Here is a 22445-nt window from a genome sequence, read left to right as displayed (position 1 = left end):
AAATGATCCCCAATTCATGGATGTTGAAAACCTACTGTGACGCTAATGCTGATTGAAATGCAATGCATTTGGTTTCAAGTTTTTATTTTTCATCATGTGGTTTCTGTCCATTTGCCCCAAAAAATGTGTTTATATCTAAGATATTAGGAATATAAAGATTTAAGTACCTAGTACACTACTAAGTATATGGATGAGTGGAACATTTTAAGTGTAGAAGACATATTGAATTTGCATACTTTGAGGCACTTATCAAGCATATTGTCTACTTGCTATATTCAAGCTTACTTTATATAAAGAACTACTGCTAATGCTAAAAGAGCACTGTAACGGGCTGGTTGCATATTTGAGGATGGAGGGAGTATCAGTTTGTCTGCTTCCTGTCATGAGGGCGGGAAGGCATTTACCTATCAACACTCTTGTTGTGAAGTCACTGTGAACTCATCAGCTTCTTGACTCTCACTAAACCTCGCTGCTATCACGGTCCTTCACCTGCCATCTGAAGCAGGAGGCCGCTCGAGGAAGATGAGGGGTGTTAGGGGACGGAAACAGCTGGTGGGAAGCCCAGAGGATATTAATCTGCGGGGGGAGACAGGATGGCAGGAGAGGACATCTAATAAAGCATGGTATTACTGTTGCGAAGGAGTGTGTCAGTGTCTGTCTGTGTTCCTGCAGGATTACTGGTGAGCTCAGGAGAGAAATGATGGGTGTCTGTGTCCATCTGGACAAGAGTTCCAAAATGCCGCCGTCTCGCCATTTTCGGGCTGCGGAGCGCACCTTGAGCTGCCTGAAACGTTCACGATTTACAACCCCGGTGCAGACCGACAAGAAAGGCTTCTGGAAATTAGATAAAATAAAAGCATTCAAATTGTCTTGCAGCAATTAAAGTTCTGGTTAAAAGGCAGAGGTGGAAGATGGGAGGGGAAGCTGGGCGGCATCAGTCACACAGACAGTAATGACGGCGCCACTGCTGTTTAACAATCAAAGATGGGAGGCGGGGGCTCGCGAGGAAGTCTCTGCTCGAAAAATACAGGTGTTTGCTACAATCAAAGCACAGCTTGCAGAAATGACTGGGTTTGAAGTTGAAAGGAGGAGAGGGGGCTTTGTGGTGAGTGACTGAGTGACTGGCTGAGAAAATAAGTCCGATCTGTGGGCCGGTCCCTCCGCTGGGATTGTGAATATTTATCATGGATAAGGAAGTTGTCTACTCTGTGCTTACTGTTTACTCGGTTTGGATTGTTTCCACCTCGGAGGGGAAGCGCGGCATTAACTCTCTCAGGTCCGGCGTGTCGGGAGGGGGGCTCACCCGCCAACCCTGCGTGGTTCCCGTGGGACTAGAGCAAGTCGGAGAAGGGTTTGGGTCCTGTGGAAGTGTACAAAACAGACCAGTGCTCTCACTGAACAGACGGGTGTCTTCACCAGTTTTAACCTTTACAAGGACAAAAGCCAAAGAACCGAAAACTTGTTCTGACTAATCGCTGCAATTTGCAACACAATAGACGCTTGCGTGAAGCGTGCAGGGAAACCGTTTCAGAAAGACACACTGGTTATTTATTCATCACAATGGTGGGAGGGTCATCGGCACGGTGGCGTCATCCTATAGCTTACATACTGCCTGAGTCACTGACAATTCTATTTCATTTTTAAAGGGTAAAGCTTATGTCACGGAGGTGGTTTTGAGTCTACTGCAAGGTCCCGCAAAAAATTCTGAATGCAATATCCATTTTGAACAGGACTAGACGATAAACGCTCATCATGGAAGGCTTCAAAGTTTTATTAACTTGAGAAACACACCTCCGACAACCAATGGATGATGAATTCTTATCTCTTTTTCTCCCTTTACTGTATCTTTAAATCACTCCATGCTATAAGTCACTTGCTAACTAGTTAATCCTAACATTGTTTTCCAACTATGTCCTGTGTCGGCTGGTGGAAATGTAGCGACACACTGTTATTTACGAGTCGTGTTGGGTGGATTTGGAGAAACAATGTGTGTATTTCATATTAGGTCTAAAAATGTCAAATTCTCCATTTAGAAAACCTCATCAGAGATTGTCACACCTTTGGCTATCATGTGTATCTTTGTTGAATTCAATAGAGTCTCATTTATTGCTGCTTTTTTACTCTTTTTTATGAATAGTTAGAATAGTCATTTTGACATTCAATATCTTTGCTTGCCTGCCAAGCTTCCTGTGTATCAAGATGAGTCATTTTTGACTATTTACACAGAAACCATTTTCTATCATCTATTTCCATTAAGTCATGTCTGTTCTTAAAAGCCTGTTTCTGTGTCCAATTCTGATCAAATATCTTTGTGTGTTTTTTGGAAAACAGATTTCATATGGCATAACCCTGGAAAGCTCTTGTGTTACGCTGAGGTTAGGTTTTTATTCCACTACGTTTTGATGGAAAAACCGTCCTATTCTCAAGTGTTTTGAGTGCAGTACGTTCACTTATGCAAACACAAGTAAATTAAATAAGGTGACGCAGGTATTTCGAGTGGTGCCACATTGGCTTTGTTGAATAGAAGAGTTAATATTAACAAAGAGAGATGAACCGCAGAGCTGCTCTGGAAGAGGAGGAAGAAGCGTATTGTCAGGGCACCAACCCCAGACCTAGCACTCCCCTGCAGCCGCTGGGGCCGAGCACGCCCGTCACAAATCGGACTCGTCTGCCAACAGCGCGCCTCCATCAGACTACATGCTTGAAATCTTCACCGCCGACAACAATATCAACAAAGAAGTCCGCTTTTCTATATTAAAAGAGCTCCGGAGATATTTCCATTGACAGGGCATCACTCAGAGCTGGGCTGAACAGCTAAAACCGGGCGACTGGTACCTCCCCTGGCTAAATGTGCTTTGACTCATTTTGCAAACATCTCCAAGACTTCTAACTTAATCATGCCATATTTCAGGATCACATCTAATCTTTCGTGATACAAACATTGCAGTGTCCTCACAGAAATATTTTCAGCTGCAAATTGACTTCTATTTACTCATATTTAACTTAAAAATACATAAATGAAACATTATATTTTCATCTTATTTATGTTCAGTCAAAACAAAACATTCAGAATCTGAGATACACTGAGTGTATCCTTTCACTCCCCCTTTCCTTTTGTGAGCGAACCTGGATACTTTAGGAATAATGGACAGCAAAAACAGGTACAAACTACATTGTTTTTTGAATATGTATTAACTCATTTACACAGCTCCTGTTCATGAACCAAGATCCGTAAGAAACACAGAAACAATTTTTAATCTCAACATAGCTCACAAGTCAGTCACATGGTCGAACATGTCTCATCATATCATGTAAACATTGACCTTTCGGATTAAAGTATATAAAAGAATATGAAGAAAGGCATTCATGTAACCAACTGTGGGGATTAAGGTATACAAGAGAGTTTTTTAAACAGTAGGCCGACCAATTTCTAGGATTAAGGTTTACACAAGAGCGTAAAAGAACATTAAGCTGACGTACTTTCAGGATTACGGTATAAAGAAATATTTTCAAAATGAAAATTAAGGCTATTTTCATTCGCTGTGGTGATAATGTTTCACTGTATTTGGCAGCCCAGTTAACATGAAGAGCCGAAGCCATGGGCTGAAATTCATTGATGTTCGTCATCAAACGAACCCACAACCTCATCATAGCTGCCAACAGTTTCTTCACAGAACAGTTATTTTCCCCAAATTTCCTCAACTGTTTGAGGTGAAATTTAAAATACACCGTGGTTTGGAAATCTGACAACTGAAGTGACATTCAGTTTATCATTTATATTCCTCACTTTTTGCTCAAACTGTTCATACCTTCACTCTAAAAAAAAAATAAAAAAATCTGTTGCTGATAAAATCCAAATGACAACCTTGAACAGATCGAAATAAAATGTGTCAAAGTCGCTGTATAAACTGTATAATCATTAGAAGAATTGTAACCACTGTGTGAATTGACACTGTAATTAGATGCCATTAAGCTGTCGTCCTTTATCGTGGCACATTCATGAGGAAATATTCTTGACTGTTTTAAAGACTCTGTAAACAGCATTTAGTCGTGGTGTGTGGTCTTCCCTTCAGTAGCCGGGCCGTCTCTGCAGGACAGTTGAAAGTGGGACCGGCTCATGTGGAGCATCCTGACCCGCAGGTCCATCTAAGCAGCGACAGACAAAGCTCAATTCCTGCTGATGCTTCTGCGAGATCAGCTTCTTGTAATCGAAGGAAAATGCAACGTTTTCTCCGGAGGAAGTGGCTCAGCTTTGTCAGAAGATTTGAAGCTGCGGCAGCAACGTGCCAGGACAGGAAAGGAATTAAGTCGGTCAGGAGACTGAATCAAAACGGCTTCAAAAGAGGATGCTGCTGAAAATGTGCGCTCAAGCCTCGACGACCCGTCTGACACTTGTTTGAAGAATTTAGTCTCACATTTTAGTCTTAGTGCTCAATAGAGATTGACTGAGTCAGCGCTTCCACCACGTCATGTTTCAATTCCTCATGGTTCAAATCAAAGAGGTTGCATCATGAAATATTTATTTTATAACTAAATATTGCAAGATTTCACGACACCATTGGCTGATTTTTATACAAATTGTTCATCACCACTACATTTTAGACCATGATAATATATATCAATTACTATTCCTTACTCATATTTTGAGCAGATCACTTATCATTAAGTGATAATTCAGGTGATTATAAATGGAAATAATTTGTAGAATACCTCAAAACTGAAGACGATTAGTCCTTCACTTCCTATTGATTGTTGTACCACACAATGTGCATCTCATTTTGTGAACAATGATGACTATTTCTGACCGTTATTTGCGCTCACATCTCTCATTCGCTGTCATCTATTTTCTGTTTTTAGTGGGTTGTTTTTGTCGGGACGCCTTAAAGTTTGACACAATCTCAAAGATAATCTTTATTATCTTGCAACTATCTGTTTTGTGTTTCAACACATGTGATTGCATTGCACAGACACAAATAATATTTAAACACATTTTTTTGGTTTATTGTTCACAAGATAAAATAAAACATAATAAATGATTTACAGTTTCTGAATGTCAGTGCTCAACATAGTTTGTATCGAAGACAAATAACACAGAATGTGTTCAAAACTTCAAAGAGCAATTCATGTCACTCAGATTTGATAGATGGGAGTACTTTGAAAGTAAGTTGCCTAAATTTAGAGTCAAAGCGACAACCGTCTCAGTCACTGGCATCATCTTGATCTCAAAGTTAATATCACCTACTTGAGCCGAAAACAAATATCCTGCTATTTGTACCCCAAGAATTGAGAGAACAATTAATGTCCCCTTTTATTTGTGTGCGCTGTTATGATGCCGTCCGTGTTGATATTGGACTAAGTATTTTCAAAATTCTTCTTATGCGAAAACGAAACGAATCTTAAACTTCCCCTTTTCCATCGTTCATGTCAGTGTTGTGTGTCCGGGCTTGACTGTTTATGTTATGATTATGGTTGTGGTAAGTGTAAATTTCAGTGTGTGGTGGTTTCAAATGTGTGCGTGTGTGCATTGAGCTAGGAAACAGGTCCCACATCAAATAGGTCAAAAGGAGCCAAATCTCCAAGACCATAAATCACACTACTAAGTTTAATAATGAAGCGACATAATTATTTTTTGAAAAGTCATTGAGCTGTGAGTGATGAATGGTGATTACACGCTGCCACTGTCCAGAGTGTGTGTTCTGTTCTTGTTTTGTTTGATGAATCAGCAGTGTCAACACACCAATTTATCAACACAGAATCATGAAGCCAGCAGAATGTTTCAGTGACCTGTTGTATCTCTAGTAATAAAATTTGTAATATATTATGATAAAAAAAATCCCAATTTAAGTTTGTTCCACTGCTGCTCAATGGTTGTTACATTAAATGCAGTTTATTTTCCTGCTCAGCACCTAGTGATGCTTCATATTTTGGGGAATTGGTGAAAGAAATCTAGCTATTTTGAGTCTGAAAGTTTACAGATAATGTATAGTTTTTTGACACTTCAGAAAAAAGGGATGGACCAGTATCAGAAACGTATTTTAGTTGAATTATTGAATTGATTTAATGCAACGAATAGCTAGAAATCATAAACGTTATGATTCTCAAAATCCAAACATTGTTGTAGAAAAATAAACGTTATTATCAAACGTTATTATTAATCGATCGTGAAGGTTCTGAACATAAGGTGTGACTCAAGCGACTTTAAATTGTTAAGTGACAAAGCAGACAAATGTAAACGAGAGTGCTGAACTACATTGCTTGTGACAGCGACGCAGTTTTAGACTCACTATTGCATTTTTCATAAACCCGCATGATCTTTTTTTTCTAATTCAATATTTCTTAAAATACAGGCAGCAAGACGACATGTCAGACACCGGCGGGTTCAGAGACCGGAGGGGGCAAGAGAGTGGGGGCCGGGGGGCGGAGCCTGGAGCCCGCAGTCGCTGAAGAGTCGGCGTTTATCTCAAACTCTTGTCACTGCCGCGCACGAACGCGAACTCAACGCACTGATGCCGAACTGTCCGTCAGCTGGACAAATATGAGGACTTTATTCTTGTGTGTGCGTTCGTCGACCCAGGAGCGCGGTGCGGTCGCCTTCTTTCCCAAGTAACTTTCGCTAACAGGTAAGTCCAGATTTCTCATCATCGGGTCCGACGAGTGACAGTTCAGAGTCGGTTAGAATAGAAATTCACTTGAGCAAGGATCATCGCTGCAACCAGTAGATAAACTCCACTCAAACTGTTTTTTTTATAATCAATAAAAGTCCTGATTTGATGTAAACATTTTGTAACTAGCAATTTACAACTTGTTTGTATGGAGAATTCTTACAATAGTCAATGTATTAACAGTTATATTTGACCGACCTTTCCTCAGTGTTTTCCTCCAGCGGCCCGATGTTGGTGGAAAGGGCGATAGCAAGTGAAGAATGGATAAAAGAGGTTGAACATTACCGAGTAAATATCATGGATGTTTTCTGTTTTAGATGGGAGATCCTTTCATTTTCACTGTGTTAATAAAATGTCATTTAATGTTCTAATATTGTACAGTTCCTCGTAAGTACAGTATAGTGAAAACAAACTCAAAACAATGTTGATCAAAGTACGAATGTAAACTTTCCATCCTTAATCACTGAGATTTGCCACAGTGGCAACTAAACCACAAAGCGCATGAGATGAAATGACAAGTTCGTCGACTTCAGACTTCACTTTCCCACTCATCCATGAAGTCAAGCTGCAGTTTGATTAAGTAAATTGATAGGGATTCATTAGGATAGTCAAACGACGGTTTCGGAATCATAAAATAGTGATGGCCATGCTTTATTCATACAGCGCAAAGGGATTTTTTTCATTTAATAACCAATATATAGTTGAAACCAGAGCAAAAATAGTGAAGCCCAAAACAAGCTAAAACGCAATGTTGAAGTCAAGCCATGTTAGGATGAGGGCGCCTTTATGCTTTACTGATGGGCAAAGACATTTTGGTGATGACATCACGGCGTGATCTTTTAGCTCCCACTCCACGCCTCCTCACTTCTAAACACAGGGCTGAGCGGGGCCTTGGTGGGGCAGGTTTTATGACCATTACTCTGTCATTGCTTCATGCTAGCCTCCTCTTCTCGGATTGCTTCCCTCCGTCCCCCGGGGGCCTCCAATGCCAGCTGTGGCCCTTGGGTGCGCGAGACACCCCGAGCTCTATCGCGAAAAGAGCGCTCCTCTGTTTGTTTACGCCAGAATTGGGGGGACTGTTTCAAACCTGCGTCTCAGGTGCATTCCCAAAAAATTACAGAGCAGTAGGTCTGGCTCCAGGCCGACATGGGAATAAATCAGCTTGACCTTAAAACATCAGACCTTTCATTAGGGCATTCCAAGCTAATTGCTTTACGATTTTATTGCATGTAGAAAGCATCTGTAAGTGGCTTTTACTGAGCCTTTGAGGAGGACAGTGTGTCATCCTCTGATTTGTGTTGACTGAACAAATTGAAGCGCTGACTGTCAGTCCTCGCGCTTCCAGCACTGATCTGCCCAGTGGCAGGATGGCATCCTGTCGAGTGGCTCCAGAGGTGCCCACCTGTTCAGCCCCGCACTATTTTGACGGCTTCCCGTTGTAAAGATAATTGCAGACGTTCAGGTTCGGAGGTGTGGTCAGATTGTTTGGAACTGTTCGGAGACAGTCTGGCTAAGTTCTTGTTAAACGTCCTCGCTGTGGAACTTTAACAAGCTCGGTGTCAGCGACGCTCCTCCTCCTGCGTGGGACGCCGAAGGTGTGTCGGACGGCGCATACCTGCGTCGTGTAGGGGACAGGATGCTATTTTAAAGCATGTAATTGTCCTTGTGTTATTTGTTGTACTGAGCACTGGATTCCGCCGAGCACACTGCCGCCGGTTTGTAGGGGGCGGGTCGTTTTGTGGGGCTGTCCTGTAACCTGCCTGCAGGGCTGCTGCTGTAAATCATGAGCAGTTCATAAGAAACAGGTTCTACTGTCTGCCAAGTTTCACGTCCACAAACCCCATAGGCGGATGTGTTTAGCCCCCGGCCATACCTCCCTGGAACTTCCTCCTTTACTGCACTGCTCTCCTGTCAACACCCCCCACCACCTCCACCGCAACCTCTGCTCAGGGCCAATGATGTTGTTTTCTTTGCGCTTGTCTTTGACCGTCCTCAATGGGAAGTACCTGGCAGCGGATACATGTGGCAGGCATCTGTCTGGACACGTCCGCCCACCCACCCCCCACCCCCTTCTGGCTCCCTGGTCATGCAGCGTGAGAACAGCAGTATCCATGGAGACGAAGGAGGTGTGCTCGATTGTGTCTGGTCTTAGAGGCGGATTTAGGTCTGAAGTTCAGAAGAGTCACATCAGCAGAGACTGACGCAAACAATCCACCGCTGAGAGAATGACATCATTGTATTTATCACTCGGAATCACGAGCTGATGCCGATTCTTCACCAGTTAACTGTGTGTTTTCCTCTCTGTAGGTTTGTCAAGTCCATCACCCTCACATCATGTGGTGACCTCCTCGCCATCGCCGAATACACCGTGACCAACACTCAAGAAGCGAAATCGCAGCAGCGCTATCATGGCCCACCCTTATGAGCCTTGGTTACGGACAGCACCATCTAGTGGCAGCTCTGATGACATGAACATCCCATCATGGTGGGACCTCCACAGGGATGTCCAGTCAGGAAGCTGGCTGGACCTCCAGACCGCACAGGGCATCCCTTCCGTCAGCCCAGGAAACTCCATGGGATTGCAGTCGTCACTGGGACCATACGGTTCGGACCCACAGCTGTGCTCCCTGCCTCCCGCGCAACACGTTCCGACGTCCCACTCGCCGCACCTCTTCCCCCAGGACGGCTTCAAGATGGAGCCGCTGGCGCCGGAAATGCTGCAGCAGGAACCCTTCTCGCTTGAGGAGCCTCAAGAGGCAGTCGCAGCGCGGCCCAAACCTCAGAGGCGGTCTTCCTCCAGAGGGGTGGGGCAGGCGGTGTGTCGCTGCCCAAACTGCGTCCACGCAGAGCAGCTTGGCCAGAGCAGCGACGACAGCCGCCGCAAGCACATGCACAACTGCCACATCCCTGGCTGTGGGAAGGCGTACGCCAAGACCTCCCACCTGAAGGCTCACCTACGCTGGCACAGTGGCGACAGGCCATTTGTTTGCAACTGGCTCTTCTGCGGCAAGAGGTTTACACGCTCAGACGAACTGCAGCGCCACCTACAGACGCACACCGGCGCCAAAAAATTTAGCTGCGCTTTATGTCCCAGAGTTTTTATGCGCAACGATCACCTGGCCAAACACATGCGCACGCACGAGTCCCCACCAGGACACGGGGACGAGAGGGTGAATGGAGAGAAGGGATTCGAGTCCGCCACGGCGCCCCAGTCCTCCTCGAACATGGTGGAGACCTCCGAGCCAGTACTGAAGCTCAAATGTGAGACAGACGCTTCAGTGTCCAGCGTCACCGGACAATCCGGTTAATTTCAAGGTCACACAAGCGCAACTGAATTACTATGGAATTATGAACAACTACTGCGTGTTTAGAGCATGAGTTGATCATGTGTTACGTTAAATCACACAACAAAACGTCGGCGCTGTAAAACGTGGAGCTGACACTGTAGATTGATGCTGAACTTTCACTGCTGCTAGAGCCACTGTAGAGCAATGTAGAGACAGAGACATCTCTTCTCTTGTTTACACAGAAATGCTTTCAATGTGTCACAGTTTGTCTGGGATGAAGAACACACTGAAAACATACATAGGTTTAAATGTGGGTGAAAGTTGGGGTGAAATGATTTTTTAGATTGACGATAGAGAAAGGAGAATGATGTCACGGAGGTAATAAATATGAACATTCCAGCTCTGGTTCATGCTTACTGAGCTACAGAGTTTTGTCACTTGATTGGCTTCATGAGTCACTCATCTCATATAACAAAAAAAAAAAAAAAAAAAAGACTGTGATGTAACACAATAAGCCATCATCGCATCATTTAACTGAATTTCGTAACAGCATGAAAAGTACATGAACTGACACCGTTCATGCTGAAGCAGGTCCTGATGTCATAGCAAGGCATCAGTCGATAGCTTCACTTTCTCGACCCCAAGATGGGAACTTGGAGTCTGCATGAGGGTTTCACAAAATGAAGCATGACATAACAATGTTGCAAAATGCAACGTTACACAACTCAGCAGAACATGTAACCGTGATGTGGGAAATAATAACAGCGTCGAAAAACAAAAACAGATCACAGTGCAATGGAAATAACAGAAGACGTCACAGTTATACTTCACAACTAAGCAAAAATACAGCAATAATTCAACCATCATTTCAAGGTGGGACCTCTCAGTTTGTGGAATTGGGCAAAAAACTATGTACTATATGTTAGGGCTGAAAGATATATTGTTATCATACAGATATTGAGATATGAACCTTCAAGCCATTAATATTGTAAAATCTACAATGTAGTGTCATTTTAATTATTATTTTATTTCATAATTTTCCTGCCAGTCCTACATGCATTGCTGTGGCAAGAATAATTTTTGGGATTGTTGTTCAAAGTACAACCAACATCATTTCCTGCTCGCCGTTGATCAACAGCTAAAGCCAGTGGCGACTTCCTGCAGCCTTTTTGTATCATAATGTTTTTATTTATCTAAAATAAAACAATGTGGTTTTTGCTAAGCCCATAGTCAGGTATGAATATGACAATATCTGCCAAGAATATTGTGATGTGAAATTCTGTGTGAATCATTCAGCCCTGCTATTTACACTACATCTATTTAAAGCCCTGTCAACCATAATATCCAGCAGGTTAGCTGGGCTGTTAATTTAATTTAGAATTAGCAAATCTATTTATGGAGAATTGTTACACACACATAAATACCATTGTGAAGTTGTGGGTCCACATTTTCCAAACCCAAGCAACTACACTACAATGACTACAAAGTGCTCTTTTTTTCTGGTGTTTTATGCAAATTCTGTGCAGCTGATGTATCGTTCACGGTCGGCAGGATTTGCAACATTTCTTAGCTTAGTCAGACATGACATAACATGGACTACAAGTTCGGGAGTCCTCATCAATATCACGTGATCAGTAGTTCTGTAGCTGCACATTATTCGTACGTAGAATCTGGAGTGGTCATACAGGCGGACATGAGTAGTCATTTGATTATTTATGTGTAGAGGAAACAGCACAGTTTGAGAGCATTATTTTATGGATGCAATTATAGAAAAAAAGATCTTGTTTTATTTGGACAGTAGATTTAATAAACAGATTACTGTAGGAAACAATTTAGTTGTGGAGACTGTAATAAATGTCAGTTTTGATAAGTTATGAATAATGTAATAACTTGTATTTAATCTCATGAGAACAGATGTTTTGATGAATAAAAATGTATTCTGCCACTGTGAAGACGTGTTGGTGTTGTCATGTTTTGTGAATGAGCAGGGGAGTGGATGGATGAAGGTAACTTCTCTTCAACGGGTTTTGTGTGTGACTTTTGTTGGGATGACGACAGAGGAAATGAATTCAAGCAAGGGTAACGTGTGAATGATCGAAGCTCCCATTTTCCCAGAGTTTGCAACACCCAGGCAGGATAACTACGATACTATTATTATGCTGTTATTTCACATTATTCTTCATTTGGAAAACCTACAACAGGATCCAACTAATTTTGTTTTGTTATTGCAACAGTAAATAAGCTACATGGAGTAGCATTCATGAAACTTTAATAATGCCCTCACTACTTCCCCACATTATTTTAGCTGACCGACTAATACTCAGTGACCTTTGCAACTTGCAATATAAGACAGTTAAAGATAGTTCAGAAGGCCAAGTGAGGAACTACTTATTGTGTTGCGTTGTTATGTTGCACGAATAAACATTGATGGATGCCATGCTGCCTCCATACACCGTTCTGTTGTCTTATAAACTTAAGAGATGAGTAGATGGACGAGAATATAATAAATATAATAATACTGTGTTTGTTGCGAGCAGATGCAAACTCAATTTACGACGGTCATGAATGCGGCATATGCCAAACCGGAAGACGGATATCCTAAAGCGGAAGTGCGTCACTAAAGCGTTGCGTTGTTGCTGGGATTGCGAGCTCACTAGCTAGCTCTGAACGTTTCGGAGTTTTTTTTGGTTCGAAACTAGATTTTTATATTTATTCTTTGCTCAACTCAAAAGAAACTTCATTCACGATGGGGGGCGGTGACTTGGTAAGTTTAATGGCGATGTTGTCGGATAATGTTTCTGTAAACCACGAACACGCCGTATTTGCAAACATTGGACTCTGTTTTCTTGTTTTGCTTCTTTGTTATAAATTTTACTTGTTAACTGGATATTTGCGCTATTTTAATGTAACAATCGAGTATGGTTTTGCATTGTGGCACAGTTTATCTGACGGCGAAATGTCTCCCTGTCTTCTTCCAGAACTTAAAAAAGAGCTGGCATCCCCAGACGATGAAAAACATTGAACGCGTTTGGAAGGCTGAACAGAAGTATGAAGCTGAACGTAAGAAAATTGAAGAGCTACAGAAAGAGTTGAAGAATGAACGAGCCAGAGAAGAAATGACCAGATATGCGGAGGAAACGGGTGCCATCAAGTCAGTCGCCATATAAACAATGGGGCCTGTTTTGCAATATGCTGAATGTCATTTGTTCAACAGGAAGAAGGACGATCGTCTGGACTGGATGTACCAAGGAAGCGCTTCCCAAGTGTCCAGAGATGAATACCTTCTTGGGCGTGCCATTGACAAGCAGATCACTGATCAGTATGAGGAGCCGGAGAGTGGACCTTCAGCAGAAACTGGTCTCCTTCCAGGTTCCATTTTCAACCCAACCACAGCTGCTTCGACCCTTGATATGGCAGCCAAGATCAGAGAGGATCCACTGTTCCAGATCAGGTTGGTGAGAAAAGAAATCTTTTCTCCATAATAATGAAGTGGGCTAATATGCATCATATTTCTTTTGTATAGGAAACGAGAAGAGGAAAAGAAGAGAGAAGTGCTCACTAACCCAGTAAAGATGAAGAAAATCAAAGAAATGGTATTTAGTTTTTTGATCACACTTAAATATGTTTCTTTATATTTCAGAATTTTGTGTCATATTTGACTTTTTTTGTATTAAAGCTGCGTCTGAATCTGGAAAAGAAAAAGAAGAGGAAGAAGGACAAAAAGGAAAAGAAAGGAGACAAGGAGAGAAGAAAAGAGAAGAAGCACAAGAAGAGGAGATCCAGTTCAAGCTCAGAGGATGAGGATGAAAAACAACACAAGTATGATGTCCATTTATTCTATTTCATTTATGTATTTGCTCTTGGTAATGTCTTGCCATACCTTCACTATCATTCGCCTATGTTATGTATGTGTTCAATATTTTTGCAAGACAGAAAAATAATGACTAGTTTGCTTCACAGGTCCAGAGACGATTCCCACTCGTATAAGCTCCATCATCTCCCGGGTTATGGCCTTCAGGTCAGTGTGCAGCAGGGCGTTTACAGTGGAAATGTATAGAGGTGTTTTTAAAAAGCTCTCTGTGTTCTCTCAGCTCCCTGCCAGCAAACGGCACGAGTCCTCGGGCCGACGTGACAGAAGCCGCAGCCGATCCCCGCAGAGGAAAGAGAACCACAACCACCACCTGTCCTCCTCCCACAGAAGTGACAGGACGGTCCAGCCAGCGTCTCACAGCCCTCGGAAGGAAACCTTCAAGCGATATCGGGACCATGTGTCGAGGTAGGACTGGTTCTTATGGAGCATTGCCATTATAGCGAGTGGCAACTTTACCTGCACTGGTGGAGCCGTCTTGAGCTTTTGCTTGAGTTGTGTTCTCTGTCTTTCATGCCAGATTGAAATATGTAAAATTATTTTTACACTCCACTAGGTGTTTCGTTTTGTTTCCCATACATCTGCTCGCTCTCTCCCAAAAATTGGTGCAGAAAACGCGTGTGGACATGTCTTCATTTGTCCAGCACCTAAAAGGAGCAAACTGATGAACTCCATTCCTGAAATCATCTTCACATCTGGCTGACTGGTTTCATTGTTAGCAAGTAAACGGGTGAAGGAGCTTTTTGGAACCAAGGATTTTGAGATCTGTAGATGTGTGAATGATTTATAATTGATTTTTCATTCCATGCAGAGACAGAAGGGATTGTTGTTAGTAGCACATGAAAGTGAGTGTCTTGTTAAAAGCAGCCTCTTGTGCAGGAAACTCACATCCGAGGAGCTGGAACAGCGGCGGAAGGAGATGATGGATCAAGCCAAGCAACGCGACGAAGACAGGGAGAACAATGTGAAGCGATACAAGCGGCAGGACGAGCAGGAGAAGCAGCGAGAGCAGAACGTCAAGCGTGAGCGACACGCTGGTTTCATCCAGTAAGTTCACCATGACGAGGGAAATGTGGTAGATACTTTTCCCTGTTTCCCAGTAACACCTTGTCTTTCGCAGTGACATGAAGCTGCAGAGCGCCGCCAGCTCTTCATTAGAGGACAGAGTCAAGAGGAACATCCACTCCATTCAAAGGACGGCAGCCTCCTCAGACAACTTCATGAAGAGATGAAGCAGTCAGGACTGAAAAGTTGGATGCTCAGGAATATTCGTTCTCCAGTCAATGAGCCACGTGGCATTTTTACTTCAGATCACACAGTGCGTTTCTTTTGTCTGTTTTTCATTTGAACTTTGTAAAGTGTATATATTTTAAGATGCGCCGATATTTTATCATGAATGTGTAGTAATTCACTGCAAATGCTGTGACGTACAATGTAGTGGAATAAAAACATTTTGCCCCAATGTGTTTTCTGCAAAATTGACTCCAAAATGTTCATATTACCGCACCAAAAAAATGAAAGGCAGAACAATGATTTGGTTCTGTATTTCACTGCTTAGGCTAATTTTAAATTGCTCAATAACTTCATTGTATGAAAATTTTTTTCTCATACCTAACCTCAAACATCCTGATTTTGTCACCGTACAAACACAAAAGTGTCTGTTATGATAAAATTTTTCATAGTCATGATTTATGCCTTTAAAATGATCCACCAAAATAAAATGCCCTTAAGGCTCGTGTGTTTCCAACCAACCCTTGAAGTTATATTGAAATGCATCTGTGCTTGCTACGTGCTTTGCTCCTATTAAATCCACAATATTCCCAAATGTGTATTTTTAATGATGGGTTCAAGAAAAAGACAAGTTGGTCAGAAACCTAGAAAGTAAACATTTTATTGACCTAAAACATGCACGTATGGCTGATAAAAGTATCAGGTGGTCAAACAGAACGATGAAATCGATGGGACAGCAGCCAGATTCATGAAACCTCTGGGGTTCTAACAAAGAGTCTGCTGACAGACGCAACTGCGGTAGTGTTTCCCAATACTTCTCGGCTCCGGACAGTGTTGTGATGTCAGTGGAAAGTGCCTCCGCAGCTGTATGCGGCGAGTGACCTGATGAGTGTTTACTTACACTGGACATTTATACAGCAGTTACCAAAATGATCAAAGACAAGGAGTTCAGACAGAGTTCCTATTTTCTTTACATCCAACGTGAACTGTTTTTTTTCCTTCTTTTTTTTTGGGGATTCCATCTTTTTTCAAGCTTAACGGAGGTAAAATCAGAGACGGTGGAAATGATACTGACTGCATTAATGATACAAAACTGTTACAATATTTTGTATAAAAGATAAGTTTATACATATGTACGCACACATGCTCACTTTAGATACAGACTTTACAGTTCGTATGTGTGCACCGTCCTATTCTAACACGCACACACACACCCTCACACGCACTCCGGGTCTATTCGGCTGCACCTCTGCTTTCCTGAAGAAAGACGTTAGACTTTCATTGGTCCTTCAGGCAGAGGCCTCCAGCTCAGCTTGCTGTCTTGAAGACAGGGGCAACTCCAACATTGTCCTCCCGTGTCACATGATTTGTTAGGTCGCGGGAGGCAGGCTGCTTTTCTCCGTGCCCCTCGCCTCCTCTTTGCTGCCTGCAGCGCTCGTGCCGTTGACAGTCACCTTCCGTGTCGCGACGCCCTGCTTGGAGGCCAGAGCGTGCCGCTGAGTGCTGCTGGGCGCTGTGGTACCGTTGGAGCTTTGGATGGAGGTGGGGAGATTGTGAAGGGCGGGGCTGGCCTGTGAGGTCGCCCGGGCCGGCTGGGCCGCCGTGGGACTGTGGACCTTGTCGCTGTGGGAGTCGCTTTCTGACGTCGGGCTGGTGTTGACGCCGTCTGAGTGGCGCTGGGCGGAAGACTGAGCCAGCTTCCGGCGCTTTCGGTTGGGTTTGACCAGGTACTGAAGTGGGATGGGACCAGTCTGCAGGACGTCAAATACAAGGTGTCAAACACAAGACGTCGGGAAAAGCCTATGAAAAGTCTGGTTCCAACAACTCAATGTAGCTCAACATAACAGAGTCACAGGGCAACTTGAGCTGAAAATACAGCCAAAATGACGCCCTATTTTTCCTCCTGTTTTCACAGTGACTGTGATTAAAAACTGTTGACGCCCCCTAGTTTCCACACTGTACGATGCAGCATCTCATATCAACATTGCGCAATAGCTGGTGCACCATCTACACTTGCTGGCAACAATAAAGCAGCTTGATGTCTTCTGGAGGAACAGTTTACATGGGAGAGCTGCATGACGACGACAGCAAGGTGGTGGGATGAAAACAATCCCACCCGTGTCTCACGTGCTTATTCTATTCACTCTGGTCGAAACGCAACTATTTCAGGCAGGACATACTGTAGCTCCGCTGCGTTCCATAGCGACATGGACAAAAAGAATTATCACGATAAATACATTTTCATTCTATTGTCTTGGACACACACACACTCTCTTGAAACTGTTTTATGATGAAACCTATTAGAAGAGTTTCTATTATTCCAACACTCACCCGTCTCCACTCGTAGAAGTAAGCAATGTCCATCAGTGTGTAGTAGTCCTTCAAGGGCTCATCCCCATACAACACCTCCACCTGTACCATCACACACACGCACACAGTCAGTGTTGCCGCGACAGCGCAGAGAAACTTCATTCAAACTTCATTTAGCCTGACATGAGATGCAAAAATGATGATGCAGCATTTTCAAAATTGTCAATGTCGTTGGAAATCCACACCATTAACCCATCACATACATGTGTCCTCAGTCGACCCGGCAAGTTTCTGAACTTTATGAACTCTGAAATTTCTGAACTTGATAGTGTTTCAATTGAATGGATTCAGACTCAGCAGCTTCATTTCACAGGAGACCATCGTCCACTTGTTCAGCTGATCTTCCAACTGAACCACAGGAGCTTCACGTTTCCTTAAAGAACATGTAGGTGCGGCACTCTGAAGACCTCTTTTCCTCACAGTAGTGTTCCACCTCTCAGGGTCCTCCACCTCAGCCTAGATCATTTCCTCATGTGGGTGAGGTGAAACGCCCTTGCCATGTCAGCTGAAGGCTTGACACTGACACAGTTGCGTACAACAACAAACTTCTGTTCTCAGGTCCAACTTGAGAGCTGTTGTTGCCTGGAAGTCTGGAAGAAGAAGTCTATTGACCTCTGGTCCAAACATGACACTTTGGTCCTGATCGGAGGTGTGAGGTTCGTGTGTAAGTGTACTCGATTGTGTGATGTTGTCTTGATATGATAGTCAGCTATATCAATATTTATTACATAGATACTCCTGCATTTGTAACATGGAGATATTTCATTGACTAGCAATCTGTTTGAGGGCGATAGACTTTTTACAGAAAGTCTATCTGGACTGACACCATAACAGAGAATTTGTTTTCATGTACATGATCCCCTTTAAAATTATGACTCTTATTACAATATATTACTGAACTTACAGTATCTCAATATATATCACGTATTGTATCCCCTCTCTAGTATTGGGATACGTATCATATCGGAAGATACCTGCCGATACACAGCCCAGTCCAGGTCCGGTCCAGACCATGCACTGCCCTAAACACACCTCCCAGCAGATTTGGAGACTAAACAACCTCCACAATACAGGACAGGAGGTCATAATGTATTGGCAAAATAACTGTGAAACTGTGATCAGTGACAGGGTTCAGGGCACGAACAGCTTCGTCCTCTTACCCTGTAAGTGCTGGGTATGTCCAGCTTGCTTCGGAGGAACTTGGCCAGGTGCATGACAGACATGGCCGCCGGGCACTGCAGGAAGCGCTTACCGTTGGACTGAGGACAGAAAGTGAAGGAGGTGAGGGGTGGAGGCATGAGCCGGGAGCTCAGAGGAGATCCACACACTACCTTGTCCCCGTCCACTTCTGTGCGCTGCCGCTCAGTATTCCTGTGGACACAGTGCAAAAGCAGACAGAAGATTGACCTTGAAATTTTAGTAGAAATCAATGAGGTCACAGTTCAGCAGGATTCAGGCTTTTTTTTTTTTAAACACATTTTACAGCAGTGTTTTTCAACCTTTTTTTAAGCACTGCACACTTTCATTGAAAAATTGCCAAGGCTCACCACCACCAAAGGAACCTCTCAATTGTGCTTAGTTGAAGGTCATGTAGAAAATCCTTTTTAATTTGTGAAAAATGATAGCGACTGACTCTTGGCTATTTTGGCAGAAACAAATTGCAGAAAGTGCCGTTCTGTTTAAAAATGTCTCCAGAAAGTGGTGGGCAATATGGTAAAAATATATCATTCATTTAAAAGAACTGTTTTTTCAATCACAATTTTGTTAGCATATTAGCACCAAGTGGAGAAGAAGTTCTTTTGGGTCCGGTATCTGATATGACAGGCAGCACTGACTTCATCACTGTGAACCTTCAATACAGGTCCAATGTTTGAAACCATCGCTTTGTTTTTGCTACGCGTCAATCATCTCGTGAAGAGAAAAATAATTCAAATTATTATTATTATTATTGCCACACCACCATAACCACCAAATGTCGCAACAAAAGTGGATCACATGAGGTCTGCCCCGGGACATGAAGACCAGTAGGCGCTGCTGAGGATCAGTGCATCCAAGTCTCTAGACATCACACGGTTTGGGATGAGAACAAGTGCTCTGCATCTCCAGCTCATCCACTCGCTGCGTTTCCTACCTTCTTCCACTGGTTGCATTTCACCACAGCGGAAGATATGTCTGCTACGACAACTCTACCCATTCGAATCTGACGTGCTGCTAACTTGAGATCTTTGAGTCTGGTTGAACAGTAGAGGAGACACTTCCAAGGTCCTGGTCCCCACAGCTAGACTCAGCACTTGGGGGCAACACTGACCTCCAGTTCCTACAGTTATATGAAGAGCTGAGCTCCACCAAGGGTTGACAGCACTGTCAACAAAGCAAGGGGTCATAACTTTGAGGGACCTAAAATACAACTCCATAGAGGTTTAACGACACAGTGAACCCAAATTCACCCATGCAACAACAACTCTACATCTCACGTCACCTTTCTTGTGAGAATGATGGAACCACTGACAGACCTTGTTTACTCAAGCAAACAGTCAGATATTGTAGTGCTGCACTGCAGATTCTTACAGATTATTGTAGCCTTCTCCATGAAAATAAGAAAGCCCTTGTGACGAAAATGCATGAAGGTGCTTCTTCAAAATATCCTCCAATAAGCCACATTCTGCGGGACAGAAAATGTCCTCATTTGCACTCAGAAATGTTTATCTTTTCCTCAGGGCTGCTGACCACTGTCCAGAGTCCTCAATGAAACCATTGTTTCTGCCATTCAAAAACAGTTTCCCACTGTATTGTGGAACAACAATGTTATTATGCCATCTCATGTTTAAATGAAATATCTTTTTATTCATTACGATTGTGGGGGCGGGGGGAAATACTCACTTTTTTCTTTCGTAAAACTGTATGGACAAGCTGATGATCTCGTCCTCGGCTATGTTAAACGTCTCCACCACCTCGCCGGGCTCCAGCTCTCGATTCTCCGAGTAGAAATTACGCCTTCGTTTCATTTCATCTGGACAGAAAGAAGATAAAGAAACTCTTAAATATGGTGTTTGAACTGCAAGAAGGTGTCTGAAGAAGGCTTGGCCTACCTTTGAACAGCCCTGGGACCAGTTTGTAAACAATATCTTGTAACGTCTTGTCTGCTCTGAAGAAATACATTACGCACAATGAGTCAACACACTTCTGCAACCATAGCCACAAATCAAAAACATCTGTAAGAGGTGTTTTGAAGTATTAGCTGAAGTTCCGTTCTTTTATGTTGTACCTTATGCTGAGCTGTGGACAAGTCTTATGGACCTGGACGTCACATCGAGGACAGAATTTATTGGTCTCCAGGAAAGCAACGATGCACGTTTTACAAACTGCAACACAAGGAAAGACAGTGAATGAGGTCGTGATGCTGCACTAATAAAACTGCATGTTAGATGTGGGCATCATCACTGGTTCTGTCCGTTGGTCCTCGCACATAAACAGAAGATAAGGAGGGAAAGAAAACACACAGAAGCCTACAAGTTAACTGTTTGAGAACCTGTGTATTTGGTGTTAATGATTCATCCAGTTATGATCAAATACCGACATGACTGACCTTTATAAATAAAAATACAGAAATATCAGTAGCTTATTGATTTGAAATTTAATTTATGTCTTTAAATTACATTATCATTGAAACAATACATCAAGAGTAAACGCCATAATTTAGCATAAGCTAGCAACAGTGAGGTTAAATTGTGAATTTATAAAACATTTGTTTACAAACGTGTCTATGGTTCGGGGAGCTTCCTGGCCTCAACACGGATGCGAGGTTCATAAAAATACATGTATAACATAAGGGGAAAGCGAGAGACTCACAAGAGTGGAGACACTCCACGATGGTCGTAGCATCCACCAAGTAGCCAGAACACAGTGGACATGTGAGGTGTGGATTCAGGTCTGTGATCTTCATCCGGTTCGGCTGCATTTTATCCATCTGGACAGGTCTGGCGGAGCGAACACGGAGGAACCGTCAGGTTTCACACTGTTATGTTTTGGGCAGTCGTTACAGGGGTTCGGTTCCTCTCACTAGACAATGTCTGCGGCTCGTCCTTGGACCGCAGCTGGTGAAGCCGCAACAAAGGGACATGAGGACCAGAACGAGCCGGAGTTCTGACATGTGTACACGGCTACTCCGGGGCAGAGACGGCGGACCGTTACGATAAATACGGTCTTCGAGGTCTCCAGTGTGGCCTCGTCCGGTGCACCAGCTCTGCGGCCAGCGGGGCAACAAAGAGCGGCTCCGAAGCTCCGCTCCGCTCGAGCGGCTTCACGGAGATCCCCACGCCAAAACACCGACTGGAAGGCGGGTGTGCAAAGCCACAGGATAAACCCCGCTGGTACACAAAGCAGCCATCTTAAATCCACTGACAGGGGCTGCATCAGGAGGCGAACAAGAGGCTGAAAACGTGACACCGCGCGCGGCGAGAGAGAGCGCCCGCAAACAGAACCAACACGTCGCTCTTTCCTACCTGCTCTGACATCAAAGTCCACTTTCTCCCCCGGTTGAGGATCCAGGTGAATTATTTGAACGGAATTTTGCAGCAGCGCCAGAAAATGGCTTTTTTTTCCAGCCCGTCGGAGGACTGCCCATTTTGAATCACGTGACATTATTTTGTCGCCTCGTTGACGGGGCATTCGCGGTGGCCGCGACTCTCTGCAGGCCCCGTGCGCCTTTACACGCTCGTCCTGCCCGCAGCGGCGCGGATCCGACCGTAGATTTAGATCCCGGTGAAATGTTTGCATTTAGACTGGAGCCAAAGCTCGGGGGCAGGTTTGCGTGCTTGTTTTACTTAGACAGTGATGGTAGAGTCCGGAGGCCCTAAAGGCCTCACGGGCCCCAACCAACATTACTACCAGAAACAAGGCCCCAACTCCTTTCTTTGTCCCCGTTTTTACCGAGGGAAATGCTGTTTTACTCTTACAACCATGGATTGAAAACGATGTATTCGTTTCACATCGAAAAGGTTTCAGTTATTCCTAGTTATTTAGAGGTGT

The 22445-nt window shown here is 43.5% G+C and overlaps 3 protein-coding genes across 4 annotated transcripts; 2 read left to right on the top strand and 1 right to left on the bottom strand.

Moving 5' to 3' along the window:
- The first annotated feature begins 6484 nt into the window (after positions 1-6484).
- Positions 6485-12014, top strand: sp6 (Sp6 transcription factor). The gene is made up of 2 exons (XM_053856897.1): positions 6485-6620; positions 8970-12014. Exon 2 carries the CDS (start codon positions 9071-9073, stop codon positions 9968-9970), a length of 900 nt encoding a protein of 299 aa, XP_053712872.1. The 5' UTR covers positions 6485-6620; positions 8970-9070; the 3' UTR covers positions 9971-12014.
- A 558-nt stretch (positions 12015-12572) lies between these two features.
- cwc25 (CWC25 spliceosome associated protein homolog) lies at positions 12573-15308 on the top strand. Its single transcript, XM_053856988.1, has 9 exons — positions 12573-12713; positions 12928-13100; positions 13164-13400; positions 13473-13542; positions 13626-13768; positions 13910-13967; positions 14041-14225; positions 14697-14864; positions 14938-15308. The coding sequence occupies exons 1-9, from the start codon at positions 12696-12698 to the stop codon at positions 15047-15049; spliced, it is 1164 nt and encodes a 387-aa protein (XP_053712963.1). The 5' UTR covers positions 12573-12695; the 3' UTR covers positions 15050-15308.
- A 389-nt stretch (positions 15309-15697) lies between these two features.
- Positions 15698-22050, bottom strand: LOC128754787 (polycomb group RING finger protein 2-like). 2 transcript variants are annotated; one of them, XM_053857666.1, is made up of 9 exons: positions 21920-22050; positions 21267-21394; positions 20683-20779; positions 20507-20562; positions 20298-20427; positions 18749-18788; positions 18578-18676; positions 17379-17459; positions 15698-16798 (listed from the first exon to the last, which is right to left on the bottom strand). In XM_053857666.1, the coding sequence occupies exons 2-9, from the start codon at positions 21382-21384 to the stop codon at positions 16418-16420; spliced, it is 1002 nt and encodes a 333-aa protein (XP_053713641.1). In that variant the 5' UTR covers positions 21385-21394; positions 21920-22050; the 3' UTR covers positions 15698-16417. The 2 variants fall into 2 exon arrangements, with proteins under 2 accessions (XP_053713641.1, XP_053713642.1); XM_053857667.1 differs by lacking the exon at positions 21920-22050 and having other exon boundaries at positions 21267-21889.
- Between the last annotated feature and the right edge of the window lie 395 nt (positions 22051-22445).

This window comes from Synchiropus splendidus, chromosome 2 (assembly GCF_027744825.2).
Source record: "Synchiropus splendidus isolate RoL2022-P1 chromosome 2, RoL_Sspl_1.0, whole genome shotgun sequence".
Taxonomy (NCBI): Eukaryota; Metazoa; Chordata; class Actinopteri; order Syngnathiformes; family Callionymidae; genus Synchiropus; species Synchiropus splendidus.
This window is presented reverse-complemented; position numbering and strand designations above follow the sequence as displayed.